Source organism: Dendrobates tinctorius, unplaced genomic scaffold, assembly GCF_039654945.1.
Source record: "Dendrobates tinctorius isolate UK_male_01 unplaced genomic scaffold, ASM3965494v1 ptg000303l, whole genome shotgun sequence".
Lineage (NCBI taxonomy): Eukaryota > Metazoa > Chordata > Amphibia > Anura > Dendrobatidae > Dendrobates > Dendrobates tinctorius.
The window spans coordinates 1,812,460-1,829,077 of NW_027361970.1; the positions used below are offsets into that span (position 1 = coordinate 1,812,460).

A 16,618-nucleotide genomic window follows, 5' to 3' on the forward strand; every position below is an offset into this window, starting at 1 on the left:
GAACAGGCCCCTACCTGTTCCTTCTCATACCACGCCAGCCTGTCCAGTGTCTCAAGCCGTGCCCGCCTGTCCTGAGTCTCCAAGTCGTGCCCACTTGCCTCGTGTCTCCAAACCGTGCCCGCTTGCCCCGTGTCTCCAAGCCGTGCCTGCTTGCCCCGTGTCTCCAAGCCGTGCCCGCTTGCCCCGTGTCTCCAAGCCGTGCCCGCTTGCCCCGTGTCTCCAAGCCGTGCCCGCTTGCCCCGTGTCTCCAAGCCACGCCTGCTTGCCCAGTGTCTCAGACGTGTCTGCCGTGTCTACCTGTCTGCCTGTCTGTAGCTTCTATCCAAGTGACTTGTCCCCGAGTGGGATCAGCAGCCACAGCCAGACACCACCCTGGAGTGGCACACGACAGCTATCTGCCGCACAAGCCTGACCTCACCATCAGAGGCTCCAGTGAAGACCAAGGTAGCTGTCGTAGTCATGCCCCTTCCAGGGTAGTCTGGTTTGTGGCACAGTGGGGCCACAACCCCCCGGCTCACGCCAATCAGCCAAGGCGCAAGCGTAACAGAAGTATGAGTCTAAATGACTCCAAGTGACCAGTGTGAAACTAAGGTTTCTAGTTTTTTTTTAATACTGATTATGATATAATACTTATTTAAACAATATTTAATTTTCTCCTGATGTATTTTCTTTAAGACCCAGCTATATAATCGATGGTAGAAGAAAGCTAAGAATGAGCAGCAGAGTTGCCAACTTGTTTTATTTTTTTCTGTACAACTTATCCACAAATGATGGACAGACAACATATTTTATGGACCCATAATGGAAAACTGTAATTAATCATTACGATTTTAACCCCTTTACCCCCAAGGGTGGTTTGCACGTTAATGACCGGGCCAATTTTTACAATTCTGACCACTGTCCGTTTATGAGGTAATAATTCTGGAACGCTTCCATGGATCCCGGTGATTCTGACACTTTTTCTTGTGACATTGTACTTCATGCTAGTGGTAAAATTTCATTGATATAACGTGCGTTTATTTGAGAAAAAAATGGAAAATTGGCAAAAATTTTGAAAAATTTCGTAATTTTGCAACTTTGAATTTTCATGCCCTTAAATCACAGAGATATGGCACACAAAATACTTAATAATTAACATTTGCCACATGTTTACTTTACATCAGCACAATTTTGGAACCAAATTTTTTTTTGCTAGGAAGTTATAAGGGTTAAAAGTTGATCAGCGATTTCTCATTTTTACAACACCATTTTTTTAGGGACCATATCACATTTGAAGTTACTTTGAGGGGTCTATATGATAGAAAATACCCAAAAGTGACACCATTCTAAAAACTGCGCCCCTCAAAGTGCTCAAAACCACATTCAAGAAGTTTATTAACCATTCAGGTGCTTCACAGGAATTTTTGGAATGTTTTAAAAAAAATGAACATTTAACTTTTTTCACAAAAAATTTACTTCAGATCGAATTTGTTTTATTTTACTAAGGGTAACAGGAGAAATTGGACCCCAAACGTTGTTGTATAATTTGTCCTGGGTACGCCGATACCCCATATATGCAGGTAAACCACTGTTTGGGGGCATGGCAGAGCTCGGAAGGGAAGAAGCACAGTTTGATTTTTCAATGCAAAATTGGCTGGAATTGAGATCGGATGCCATGTCGCGTTTGGAGAGCCCCTGATGTGCATTAACAGTGGGAAACCCCCCACAAGTGACAACATTTTGGAAAGTAGACCCCCTAAGGAACTTACCTAGCTGTGTGGTGAGCACTTTGAACCCCCAAGTGCTTCACAGAAGTTTAAAATGTAGAGTCATAAAAATAAAAAATCAAATTTTTTCCTCAAAAATAATATTTTCGCCCCCAATTTTTTATTTTCCCAAGGGTAACAGGAGACATTGGACCCCAAACGTTGTTGTGTAATTTGTCCTGAGTATGCTGATACCCCATATGTGGGGGTGTCCCGGGGTCCTTCTCCGATGCCACACAATCAACAGAGCAAGGGAAGTGTGAACAATCCCAAGAACTTTATTATAGGCAAAACTAAAAGGTCCATAAACAATCCACCACACTGAGGATACAATAGTCCAGAACATGAATGCAGTTCAGTAACAGGATGAATGTCCAAGGAGATGAGAGTCCAATGATCTAGCAGACAGAGGATAAAATGGGTCCATATGCTTCCCCTTCTCTCTGACGTGCATTCTTCACACGATCATCACCACACAGGGTCTGACTTGAACAGCTTCTGTCCTCCCCAGCCCCCTCCTTATGTCCAGGGGTAGTCAGACAGGTTGGGGAGGTTTTTAGGCTTCCCAGTCCTGACAAAGGTGCCTTGGGGATTAAAGCACTGCAAGGGGGTTCATCAAGAGGCATAGATACAGTCAGGCTGCAGACAGTAAGCGAGCTAATTCAATTATCAGGCTTTTGGAAGGTAATTGAGACTCTAGACAATATGGGGAATACACGGAATGATACAGGGCAACAGGAGAACACTATGGAAATCCGCAAAATATAAATAGACACAAAATGATACCCACATAACATATCATACCATCACAACCTCTCCCCCTCATAATAAGTGAGCACGCCATGAGGTCTACACAGACCTCTGGCCTGCTCACTTTAGTCCACATTGCTCAATCGTTTATAGTTCCTTGTATAGTGGCAGGGGTAGGTCGGCCTGGGGAGCCTATGGCTCTTCTTGTCGAGACAATCCATCAGCGTTCTGGTGTTGGCTTCCCCGCTTGTATTGGATGGAGAAGCTGTAGGGTTGTAAGGACAAGCTCCACCGCAGCAATCTTCCATTGTCCCCCGATACGATGTTCAGCCATGTGAGGGGGTTGTGGTCTGTAACAATTGTAAAGTCTCTGCCATACAAGTATGGCTGCAATTTTTTTAGCGCCCATACGATGGCAAGGCACTCCTTTTCAATAGTGGCATAGGCAACTTCCCAATCTAGTAGTTTCCGACTGGCAAAAGCAACAGGATGCTCTTCTCCGGCGGCAATCCCAAAGGTGGATGCATATGTCTGCACGAGGAATCTGCGCTTATAATCAGGGGCAGCCAAGAAAGGAGCAGTGAAAAGGGTGGTCATTAATGCTAAAAAGGCATCCTCGCATGCAGTCGTCCATGTCACATTCCTAGGCATGTTCTTGAGGGTCAGGTTGGTTAGGGGCTTGGCCAAGGTGCTGAAATTAGAAACAAATTTTCGATAGTAACCACCAGTTCCTAAAAATGCAAGTACCTGCTTTTTAGTCTGGGGTCTACACCTGTTGCTAATGGCTTCCACCTTGGCAGGCTCAGGCCTGAGGGACCCACCACCTACTCTATGCCCGAGGTACTGCACCTCAGCCATCCCTATTTGGCATTTATCAGGGCAAATGGTCAGCCCTGTAGTAAGGATACAGTCTAGCACTATGCCCAAGTGTTTAAGATGTTCCTCCCAGGTTGTGCTAAAAATGGCAGTCATCCAAGTAAGCACAGGCAAAGTCCTGACAATGTTCTAACAGTCGATCTACCAGTCTCTGGAAAGTAGCGGGGGCAGTTTTCATCCCAAAGGGCATTCCCAAGAACTCAAAAAGCCCAAATGGAGTAATCAAGGCCGAGTGCTCCCGAGCGTCCTCCATTAGGGGTATCTGCCAGTAGCCCTTGCTCAAGACTAACCTGGTCACAAATTGGGCACTGGCCAGACGATTCAATAGATCATCAATCCTGGGCATGGGGTAAGCATCACTCTTGGTGGCATCATTTAATCATCTGTAATCAACATAGAATCATGTTGTACCATCTTTCTTGGGGACCAGGACAACAGGAGAGGCCCAAGAACTGTCAGATGGCTGAACAATTCCCAGTCATTTCATCTCCTCCAGTTCGTCCTTTATCATGCCTTGAACAGCCTCTAGAATCCGGTAGCAGCCTGCTGGATGGGCTGTTGTCTGGGGGTTTCCACATGGTGGCTGATGAGAGTAGTCTTCTCCGGCTTTGAGGAGAAAGCAGCAGCCCTCGGCCTTAGTACGGCGAAAATATCCTTTTTTGTATATCCAATAAATGGAGCCCAGGGGCACTTATTCCAGTGATCCTCCCGCTTGGGCGGCCTGGAGAAGATCGGGGAGACACTCGTCGTCGGCGGTATCACTAGGGGGGTGGCAGATGGCTAGAACAGGCAGAGATCGGTCATGGTATTCTTTCCGCATGTTAATGTGGACAGTTTTCTGTCGTCGACCACTAGAATCCAGGGCAATAACGTAGTTAGTGTCATTAATTTTCTTGACAACCTGATAAGGGCCTTCCCACACTGCTTAAAGCTTGCTGGCAGGGGAAGCAGTAATCATGAGCACTGGTTGTCCTTCCATAAATTCCCGGGTCCTGGCATTACGTTCATACCAGGTTTTTTGTCTGGACTGGGCCATTCACTGATGTTCTTTAGCCAAGGTAGCTAGCTGGGCGAGATGGTCTCTGAACTCTAGAACATAGGGAACGATAGGCATTCCGATATCTGATATGTCTCCCTCCAAATGTTCTTTCAGAAGAGTGAGAAGCCCACGGACCTTCCAGCTAAACAGTAGTTCAAAGGGAGAGAACCCTGTGGACTCTGGAGGAACCTCCCGATAGGCGAAGAGGAGATATGGCAGGTATTTTTCCTAGTCTTTTTCAACGTCAGCAAAAGCTCTCAGCATATTTTTTAGGGTTCCATTAAAGCGTTTACATAGACCTTGGTCTGCTGGTGGTATGGGGTGGTGCGAATGGCTCGAACACCACACGTATGCCATAGGGACTGGATCAGATCTGACATGAACTGAGTGCCTTGATCTGATAATATTTCACTAGGAAACCCTACCCGAGTAAAGATGGTAACAAGGGCCTCGGCTACCTTTACTGCTGTAATACTGGACATGGTCACAGCTTCAGGATACCGAGTGGCATAGCCCACCACTGTCAGGATATATATTTTTCCCCGACTGGCTGGGGTGGGCCAGAGGACCTACGATGTCAACAGCTACACGTCGAAATGGTTCTTCAATTATGGGCAGGGATTGCAGGGGTACCTTATGTCGAGCTCCTGGATGCGGCATTCGCTGGCACACATCGCAGGTGCAGCAATAATGGGCTACTGTCTGCGAGATGCCAGGCCAGTAAAAACTTTGGGTGAGTCTCTTTTCAGTCCTTTTCCTCCCTTGATGTCCAGCCAAGGGGATGTCATGGGCCAGTTGGAGTAGCTGTGCCCTGTACTTCTGAGGGACAATGAGTTGCCTGGTCATTGCATCAGGGTTGCCCTTGTCATTGACCTTTGTTACACGATAATACAGTCCGTTTTCTCGAGTGAAGCCATCCCCATGATCTCCCATGTGCCCAGTTTCTGCCTTTCGCCTAAGGGCTGCTAAGGTAGTGTCACCCTCTATTTCTCTCCTAAACTCCTCTCTGTCCCAAGACTCTCCCAATGTAGTAGCAACGAACGTATTGCTCACCAACTCTGATGCGGTTCTTGGTGGTTGCTCCCTGGTGAGGTCCGGATGACATAGTGCTTGAAGGACCTGTAGTCGGGTGACTGCTCAACACAATTTTTCTCCACAACCATAATCTAAACGCACAGAAGCTCGCTGTATATATTTGCTGGCACCCCCCACCAGGACAATGGGAATTCCCGGACCCTGGTGAATTGCCTCAGATCGACCCACATGGAGGTCAGCGATAGTCAGGAATGCCCCCTGCCTCTAAATCCTGACACTTTGTATCCATCATTTAAGACATACTGCAGGTGGCGTTGTCGTTGGTCTGGGTAGCTAAAGGACAAAGGCCGGAGTCCGTACACTCCAGGAGGGGTATCTATGGTGCCGTGGTCGGTGGTCCACTCTGGTGGGGGTGGTGGTAGCTCTTCCACAGGTGGGATGGAGTGCACAAGATGCACTGGACGAGGTGAGGTTGTGTGGGGCTCCCTCCGAATCCTTGAGGGACAGCCAAACTGCAAATGTTCAGGTTGCCCACACCCATAACATCTCCTCTCTGTGATACCCTCAGGTCGTGGTCAGAACTGTTGGGGTCCAGGATTGTGAGGCACGATTGTCATCGGCTTGCGATTAGATGGAAGGGCAGATATAATCGGAGGGGGACGGGGCACGGGAGCAGGCCGTGGTTCATTGTCCAGAAGCCTCCTCCTTTGCGGTCGGATAGTAAGGGCTTCAACGGCCAGAGCTGCAGCTCTATCCATGGTACACGGCATGCGCTCCCGGACCCATTCCCATACCTCTGCGGGGCACTTGGCCAGAAATTGTTCTATAAGGAACGCCTGTATAACATCTTCCACAGTAAGGCTGTGTGCCCACGTTGCGTTTTTGTAAGCCTTTCCGCAGCGTTTGTGCCGGCTCAGACGCTGCAGAAATGCTTACAAGATGCTTCTAATTCATTTGCATGCGTTTTTGGCTTTTTGTGCCAATGCATGCGTTTTTAACCACTCAGGAGTCGCTTAGCGGTTAAAAACGCAGCATGCACATTATTTTCCGCATAGCTGAGCGTTTTTAGCCATCCCCAATGTTCCCAGAAATCGCGTGTCAAAAAACGCGTCAAAAACGCGCAAGAAACGCGCGTCTTTTTCCGCGCGTTTTCTGGGAAAGGGGATCCTTTTCCTGAGCGTTTAAAAACGCTAGCGTGGGCACTTAGCTTTAAGACGTTTTCTGCTTCCAGCCATCTTCAACATGCCTGGGACATCTTATGTGCATACATCCTAAACGATCCCCCCGTGGTCCATGGGAGGTCTCGGAACTTGGCCCTATATGAGTCTGGGGTCATAGCATGGTAGTCCAGGATAGTCCGATTTACAGTGTATTATCCCGATTCCGCTGTGAGTCAATGGTTCTGTTCAAGAGTCCCACTAACAAACACATCCAGCCAGAGTGGGGCACCTCCATCACAGCACACTGCTGTCAAAGTCTTTGAAGAACCCCTCCACTTCTCCAGAAGCCTCATCAAATGGCTTAAACTCTGTCCGGGTGATCCGTACAGGCTCCCGGATCGTTGGGTTTACACTCCACATTGCATTACTCCCTCTTTCAAGCTCCATTGCTTCTTGTCTCCGCTGTGCCTGGCGGGCAGCCTCTTCCTTATACTCCTGAGAGATGCCTGTACCCAGAACCGCTATCTCTTCTTTGTACCACACCAACCACTGGCTTTTTGGGGTGGGGATCCCTGTCTCCAGTTCTTGTCCTTCAGACATCTGGGAGGAGGTGCCCGGGCTAGCACCCACCAGTAGGTTAATTAAGACTTCTTTAGTCAGTCCCTGGTAGTTCAGGCCCAGGTCTCTGGCTCTCTCCTGTAAACTGGAAACAGTCCAATTTCTGTACTCACTCTGTGGGTGGTTCTCCATTGGGTTACACTCTGCTGATCCCACTGTTGCCACCAGTTGTCACGGGGGCCTTCTCCGATACCACACAATCAACAGAGCAAGGGAAGTGTGAACAATCCCAAGACCTTTATTATAGGCAAAACTAAAAGGTCCATAAACAATCCATTACACTGTGGATACAATAGTCCAGAACACGAATGCAGTTCAGTAACAGAATGAATGTCCAAGGAGATGAGAGTCCAATAATCTAACAGACAGAGGATAAAATGGGTCCATATGCTTCCCCTTCTCTCTGATGTGCCTTCTTCACACGATCATCACCACACAGGGTCTGACTTGAACAGCTTCTGTCCTCCCCAGCCCCCTCCTTATGTCCAGGGGTAGTCAGACAGGTTGGGGCGGTTTTCAGGCTTCCCAGTCCTGACAAAGGTGCCTTGGGGATTAAGGAACTGCAGGGGGTTCATCAAGAGGCATAGATACAGTTAGACTGCAGACTGTAAAGGGCCTGTCACACTAAGCGATATCGCTAGCAATATCGCTATAACGTCACTGGTTTTTGTGATGTTATAGCGATATTGCTAGCGATATCGCTATGTCTGATACTTACCTCCGACCGCTCCCCCGCTGGTTATCGCTGATCGCGCGAGAACGTCCTGGACCGTTTCTCATCGTCAGCTTCCTGCTGGGCTTCCTGCTGTGGAAACAAGCGACGTGTGGATGCGGGCGGGAGGACGTCAGGATCGCCTCGTCTGACAGGTAAGTAGCGACCCCCGACCCCTGCAATGTCGCTGGTGAGATCTGCCTGTGTGGCAGCTCACTAGCGACCACTTAGCGATGCACCAGCGATCCTGACCACGTCATATAGCTGGTCGGGATCGCTGGTGCATCGCTAAGTGTGACAGTTCCTTAAGTGAGCTAATTCAATTATCAGACTTTTGAAAGATAATTGAGACTCTAGACAATATGGGGAATACACAGAATGATACAGGGCAACAGGAGAACACTATGGAAATCTGTAAAATATAAATAGACACAAAATGATACCCACATAACATAACATATCATACCATCACAGGGGGTAAATCACTGTTTGGGCGCATGACACAGCTTGGAAGGGAAGGAGTCCCAACCCTTACCCTAACTTTAGCCCCAACCCTAACCCTAACTTTAGCCCCAACCCTCACCCTATTTTAAGCCCCAACCCTAACGAGAAAATGGAAATAAATACATTTTTCTATTTTATTATTTTTTCCCTAACTAAGGGGGTGATAAAGGGGGGTTTGATTTACTATTTATAGTGGGTATTTATAGTGGGTTTTTATGTTTGGCAGCTGTCACACACTAAAAGATGCTTTTTATTGCAAAAAATAATTTTTGCATCACCACATTTTGAGAGCTATAATTTTTCCATATTTTGGCCCACAGAGTCATGTGAGGTCTTGTTTTTGTGGGACAAGATGAAGTTTTCAGCGGTACCATTTTTATTTACATACATCTTTTTATCGCATTTTATTGCACTTTTTGTTCGGCGGTATGGTGATAAAGAATTGTTTTTTTCCTGTTTTTTTATTTATTTTTTTTACGGTGTTCACTTAAGGGGTTAACTAGTGGGACAGTTTTATAGATCGGGTCGTTACGGACGCGGCGATACCAAATATGTATACTTTTATTGTTTTTTTTATTTACATAAATAAATGGATTTATTGGAAAAATATTTTTTTTTCTTTATTTGTGGATTTTTTTAAAAAAATATTTCTAAACATTCTATTTTTTTTTTACACTTTATAACATTGTCCCAGGTTGGGACATCACTATATCATGTCAAATCGCTGATCTGACAGGCAGTGAAGGAGGCTTGCCGGTGCATGCTCTCAGCAAGCGTTCGCAAGCCACCTTCCTTCAGGACCTGGAAGGACCTCGCGGCCATCTTGGAGCTGGGGGTCCCCATGGAGACCACTGGAACAATGTGATCGCATTGCGATGTTCCGGTGGGAGAGTGCAGGGAGTTCCCTCCCTGCGGGATTCTTCTCTATGCCGCTGTCAGTACTGTCAGCAAAAATCAGAGAGGTTAAATGCCCACGATCGATGCTAGCACAAATTGTGGGCAGTGATGTGGGGTGTCAGCTGTCACATACAGCTGACACCCGCATGCGATTGCCTCTGCGCTCAGCGTGAGGTCACGCGATCGTGCTGCTGTACTAGTACTACTGTTTCGTTCCCACAGAGCAGTACTAGTACGACACATGTCGGGAAGGGGTTAATGTATAAAAGAAAATAAACCATTATACTCTCCAGGGGAGTCCATAAACATCATATAGAAAAAGTATAATGCACCTCCCATAGTCCTCCATATAGTTTAATGCATCCCATAGTCCTCCATATAATACAGTGCACAGCTCATAGTCATCCATAAAGTACAATGCACCCCCGATAGTCATCCACAAATATAAAGCACCACTCCATTCCTCCATATAGTACAATGCATCCCATAGTCCTTCATACAATAGAGTGCACAGCTCACAGTCATCCATAAAGTATAAATTACCCCCATAGTCATCGATAAAGTATAATGTTCCCCCATAGTCATCCATATAATATAATGTACTCCAAAGTCATCGATAAGGTATATTGCACCCCCATAGACATTCATGTACTAGTATGGCTTCTAATTCTTTAAAATAATAAATACTCACCTTTCATTCGCTCCCCTGTCATGCGCATCCTCTTGTGAAGCTGGCAGCTGACTTTGGCATGCAACGGGAACATATGACATCACTGCCATGCACCCCTTTAAGTGCATACCGACGTCAGCTGCTGTCCTCTGATGGCTGCCAGCGTGTATTGTTGCGCATGTACAAAATGAGTCTGTACGAGGCAATACACTTCACCTGGATGTATGTCCAAGGATGCACATCCAGTTCAAGTTTCTGCTGGTCTCGGTGGGCCCCTTACCTGCTGGACCCGGTCGCAGCTCCTTAATATTTCCTCACTTATTGGTTTCTAGCAAGGCGTGCTCTACCACTCGAAGCACCACTCCAACATTTTTTGTTTTTCCAGCAGTGCAATAAAAGAAACACTGGAGTGTTGATTTAAGTGACATCTTTGGTGTATAGATCTGTAGTAGTGGAACTATAAAGCTCAGCCCAAGTTCTGCAATAACACATTCAGCTATCACTGCTTTATTCAGGAGTGTACACTATTATCTCAGCATTTAAACACAGAAATAACAGGGCATTTGAACAAGCACAGAGCTTTGACAGCTAGAACAGAGATCCATGATTAGAAGACCTGCTATGAAAGCTGCCAGCTGGTGAAATATAACTGCATCTCTTAAGGAGATGAGTGAGGAGGGAAGGAGGTAAGTCACAAACTGCTTTATAGAAATCAATGATCTGGCTGGTGTGCTGGGAGTTAACTCCTCTCCTGAAATGTAGCGATTGCGCACTCTCAGCCAACTTATGAAGGCCAGTTTCATGGCAACCAGCTGAACACTAAAAAAGATATAAGCTCTCACAGCAGAATGACAGGAGGTAGAAAAAAGGAAGTGAATTGCAACTTGCTTATGTTTATGGTGTCTAACTAATTAAAGCAATTTAAGGCTTTGTGCACACGCTGCGGAATCTGCTGCGGATTGATCCGCGCAGATTTTCAAAATCCGCAGATAAATCCGCAGCTCAAAAGACCTGTGGTTTATCTGCGATTATCCTGCGGTTTATCACCTCTACAATGGAGGAGATGGTAAACCGCTGCGGAATCCGCAGAAAGAATTGACATGTCAATTTTTTCTGCGGTTTAGAAACTGCAGAAAATCCGCGTGGAAAATTCCGCAGTGTCTGCACTGCGGTTTCCATTTCCCATAGGGAATAATGGTACTGTACACCGCAGCAGAAACTGCTGTGGATCCGCAGGGCCAAATCCATTGCGGAACCGCAGCAGAATCCGCAGCGTGTGCACACACCCTAAGAACACCCCTTTAAGTTAATTTCATTCAAAGGGTAAAAAACATTTATCTAAACTAAAATCTTAAAATGTAAATTGCATGGACTTACGGCAGAAATTTCTACTCCTCCACTGGCCAACATCTACTGCAGCATTTTGGCAAGCCATGGCATAACGGCTGACTGAGTCACAAAGTTCTGTTTGATTCCCTCCACTTTGGCACAAACGAAATAAGCAGGTCCTATAGTAAGCCGATACATTGACCACAGCATGGCAGTCCAGAAAAGAACTATTGCTGGGATCATTAATTATTCCGCACTTGGATCGGCTTTTGTAATACTTGAGCAGTTCCGAGTCATTATTGCAAGCCTTCAGCAGATCTCCACATTCTCCATTGCAAATCTCGTCAAATGTGGTCCAGCTTTCTAAGAATACGGCCACGTTGTCCGTACATTTACCATTTGGGAAGCAGAATTCCTCTTCGCTATTTCCGTTGAAGTAACCACATAGTCCTCCGGTGCAGTTGTAGTAAAATGTGGAGAGAGTGATGTGAAGCAGACCTTGGTCTGAATACTGTATTCTAACCAGTCCTTCAGACTCAATTACTGTGCCATTTTTGTTACGATACATTTCCAGCTCACCAGATTGCAGATAATATGGAAGCTCCACTTGAAATCCATTAACCTGGAACATCAAAGCAGAACTTGTTAACATGAGGCGAAGCACAAAGACGGGGACAGGTGTAGTATTTTATCACAAAATACTTATACCATCATTTCATATAGTTAAAGGGGTGGTCTGGGCAGAGACATTTTTTTTAAATACTGTGAAAAAACAACAATACTTGCATTATCAATCCCTACATGTTCCCTTTTAAGTGCTGTTCGGTCCATTGCTGGTCTCTGCTTTCTGTTGCAGCAATGATGTCCCAGTACAGAGAAATGTATTTACAGCAGCCACTCACCGGCTTGTGTGGATCACCAACTGCAGCCAGTGATTAACCGCAGCAGTCACATGTCACTGATAAAACATCATTGCTGCAGCCAGAAGCAGAGATTGGTGGGGAACCAAACAGCGTCACAGTGGAAATATCATGGAGAGGGCTATAGGAGTTGAATATTACTTTTTTTATCTCATTTTCAGCATTTCAGAAAAAAAATGTAACACCACAAACAACGCGATACTGAGAACAAGAGGGAATAATATAAACCGAAAATGAACTTTCTCATGAAGTTTGTGTTTCAAATCTCAAACTCTGTTATCAGTGTTTCGAGGAACCGTCTTGGCGTTTCCTGGCTTTTTTTTCTAAGGCCACGTTCACACATTCAGTATTTGGTCAGTATCACACATCAGTATTTATAAGCCATTTTCAAACCAGGAGTGGGTGATATATACAGAAGTGGTAACGTGTTTCTGTTATACGTTTCCTCTGTTTGTTCCACTCCTGATTTTGGATTACAAATACGGATGTGAAATACTGAATGTCTGAACGCGGCCTAAAGGTGAGTTTAACATGGCATTTTGCAGAAAAATGCTACTTTTGTAATATCATTTTCATGGTATCTTTTCCTTTGTCTTTCCCTTTGGGACAAAACTCTGTCACCAATTGTCATAATACATTCTATTGTGAAATCAAGAACTCACTCCATACTACATATTTTATTTTCGAGTTTATTTGTGGCAGTCTAGAAGAATAACCTCTGCATAATGCTGTATAAAATGGTTATGCTATAACTTCCTGAAATATGTCATAATTAGTGAACGTACACGCTACTACTAGTGACTCGCCCGAGTATCACGGTACTCGGTGAGCACCGAGCATTTCCGGGATTACTCGGCAGAAACTCGGGTCTCCATCCTGCTTTTTTGGCGGACTTTACAGACCCAATCACGATGCAGGGAATGTCTGCCAGGCAATGAAACGGCGCAGCCATCTTTGTTGTGGTCGTGCAGTGATTGGCACAGCATCATCAGGGGTATAAGAGACAAGACACCTCCCTGCTCGGCGCATTCAGATCCGTATTGAGATAGTGTAGGGAGAGCTGCTGCCGAGATAAGGTCAGAATTGGGGATTTATTAGTGTGGGGTCTACCATCCTAAACTACTCACATCCAGCTAAACCAACAGTCCTTCTAAGGACTAATTACGGAGTATATAGGTTCCAGTGTTAGGCAGGGCAGTGTACGTCGCTCTATACACATCAGTGCAAGGCCCGCAGGCACGGTATGTGTGTGTATAGATCATTGCATCATTCCTGTGTTCTGGTGCTGCTGCTGCTACCTGTGGGATATATTAGCTGTATATAGCTAGCCCCAGGTGTAATTGAAATACAGGCCACAAATTTTTTGGTGTGGTATCTCCGTGCCAGCTCATATCTGTGTGTGCTCAAAGTTTCGCCAGTTTACGGTGGTTTTCTTTTTTTTGTCTTGGGTGTCACTGTACTTATATACAGCAGTATTTACCCCCCCCCCCAAAAAAGAAAAAACCCACACATTTGTCGTAGTGGTATCTCCATGCCAGCTCATATCTGTGTGTGCTCAAAGTTTGGCCAATTTACGACATTTTTCTATTTTTGTCCTGGGTGAAACTGTACTTGTATACAGCTCTATTTAGCCAAAAAAAGAAACAAAAAAAAACCACATTTGTCATTTAGTTATCTCCGTGCCAGCTTATATCTGTGCATGCTCAAAGTTTGGCCAGTTTACGGCAGTTTTCTATTTTTTTCCTGGCTGTCGCTGTACTTAAATACATCAGTATTTAGCCACAAAAAAATAAATAGGCCACACATTTGTCGTAGTGGTATCTCCGTGGCAACTCATATCTGTGTGTGCTCAAGGTTTGCCCAGTTCACAGCGTTTTTCTTTTTTTGTCCTGGGTGAAGCTGTACTTACATACGGCAGTATTTAGCAAAAAAATAAAAAAAATACAGGCCACACATTTTTCAGTGTGGTAGCTCCTTGACAACTCATATCTGTGTGTGCTCAAAGTTTGGCCAGTTTACGACATATTTCTTTTTTTGTCCTGGGTGAAACTGTACTTATATACAGTACTATTTAGCCAAAAAAAAAAACAAAAAACACATTTGTCGTATAGCTATCTCCGTGCCAGCTCATATCTGTGCGTGCTCAAAGTTTGGCCAGTTTACGGCGGTTTCCTTTTTTTTTCCTGGCTGTCACTGTACTTAAATACATCAGTATTTAGCCACAAAAAAAGAAATAGGCAACACATTTGTCGTAGTGGTATCTCTGTTCCAGCTCATATCTGTGTGTGCTCAAAGTTTGGCCAGTTTAGGCAGATTTCTTTTTTTGTCCTGAGTGAAACTGTACTTATATACAGCACTATTTAACCAAAAAACAGGCCACACATTTGTCGTAGTGGTATCTCCGTGTCAGCTCATATCTGTGTGTGCTCAAAGTTTAGCCAGTTTATGGTGGTTTTCTTTTTTGTCCTGGCTGTCACTGTACTGGATACAGCAGTATTTAGCCAAAAAAAGAGAAACAAAAAAACACATTTGTCATAGTGGTATTTCCGTGGTAGCTCAAATCTGTGTCTTCTCAAAGTTTAGCCAGTTTACGGCGGTTTTCTTTTTTGTCCTGGCTGTCACTGTACTGGATACAGCAGTATTTAGCCAAAAAAAGAGAAACAAAAAAACACATTTGTCATAGTGGTATTTCCGTGGTAGCTCAAATCTGTGTCTTCTCAAAGTTTAGCCAGTTTACGGCGGTTTTCTTTTTTTGTCCTTGGTGAAACTGTACTTATATACAGCATTATTTAGCCAAAAAAAGAGAAACAAAAAAACACATTTGTCATAGTGGTATTTCCGTGCAGCTCATATCTGTGCGTGCTCAAAGTTTGGCCAGTTTACGGCGGTTTTCTTTTTTTGTCCTGGGTGTCACTGTACTTACATACTGCAGTATTTAGCAAAATAAAATACAAGCCACACATTTTACGGTGTGATATCTCTGTGGCAGCTCTAGAGATGAGCGACTTTGCCTTTTTTAGGGTCGAGTTGGGTTTCATGAAACCTGACTTTCTCAAGACGGGGGCCGACTGAAACACGAAACCCAATGCAAGTCAATTGGGAAGCAAAGTCGTCAGGGAGTGGACAGTAAACACACCTACAGTGCCCATTTCAATGCCAACGACATCAATTCTTATTACTTAAGCTTGTCAACCTTAATTTACTTTATAATAATAGTTAGGCATTGAAAACTGGGGGTTATTTGGCTAAAGTTGTGGGGGGGTAGGGCTGGCTCCAGGTTTTCGTGTGCCCCTGGCCAAATAGTGTCAGTGCACCCCTTTAACACATACCACAATTCATGATGCTCCGATACGGCACAGATATATAGGTATAGTACAATGAAAAATACTTCACTTCTTACATGACATGACTGATATCTATTTTAAATTCTCCAATAGCTCCAAAAACGACAGTATATTATTCCATACGGTATTATTGCCACCACATGGTGCGCCATACAGAATAATGAGCCCCATATATTTCTCCAATTTTTGTGAAAATGTACCCAAAATACCAGCAGATATATGGTACTGTATCAGAAGCATACAGCTCTATACAGTCTAGGGATAATTGTAAATCTCCGTATATTTTTCATGAGTCATACCTAGACGCTCACAGACTCAGTATGGATTACACAACAATATAAAAAGTTGAAAAAGGGTACAGTATCACCAGATACAAGGTATATATAGTATAGTTTAAACATTCTGAATCTCCGTATATATTTCAGGAGGCAGACACAAACGCTCTCAGGCCCAGTATGGATTAGACAAGAATATAAAAATTAAAAAGCAGTAAATGGGTAATGTATCACAAGCGTATAGCTGTATACAGTGTTGGTGTAATCTTAAATCTCCAAATATATTTCCGGAGTAACAGTCAGACGTTCACAGGCTCATTATGGATTACACAAGAATCTAAATAGCAAAAAAAGGTACTGTATCAGAAGCGTAGAGCTGTATACAGTGTTGGGCAAATTTGAAATCTCGGTATATATTTCCGGAGTCACCCTCAGACGCTCACTCAGTCTGGATTTGACCATAATACAAAATGTTGAAAAAAAGGTACTGGATAACAAGATAGCAAGTATATATATTATAGGGTACAATTTAAATCTCCGTATAGAGATTCCCGTAGTCACCCTAAGACGCTCACTCAGTATGGATTTGACCGTAATACTAAATGTCGAACAAAGGTACTGTATAACAAGATAGATGCTGTATATAGTATAGGGTAAAATTTTTATCTCTGTATATATAGAAGGAGGAAACCACACACGCTCACTCAGTATGGATTATACCGTAATAAAAAATTTAGAACAAAG

General features: G+C 44.5%; 1 protein-coding gene across 1 annotated transcript in view; it reads right to left on the reverse strand.

Moving 5' to 3' along the window:
- TECTA (tectorin alpha) overlaps positions 1–16,618 on the reverse strand; it is a 244,087-nt gene that overhangs the window by 99,122 nt on the left and 128,347 nt on the right. The window contains exon 9 of the mRNA XM_073560719.1: positions 11,384–11,957. Coding sequence (XP_073416820.1) covers positions 11,384–11,957 — 574 coding nt within the window. The remainder of the gene's footprint in view (positions 1–11,383; positions 11,958–16,618) is intronic.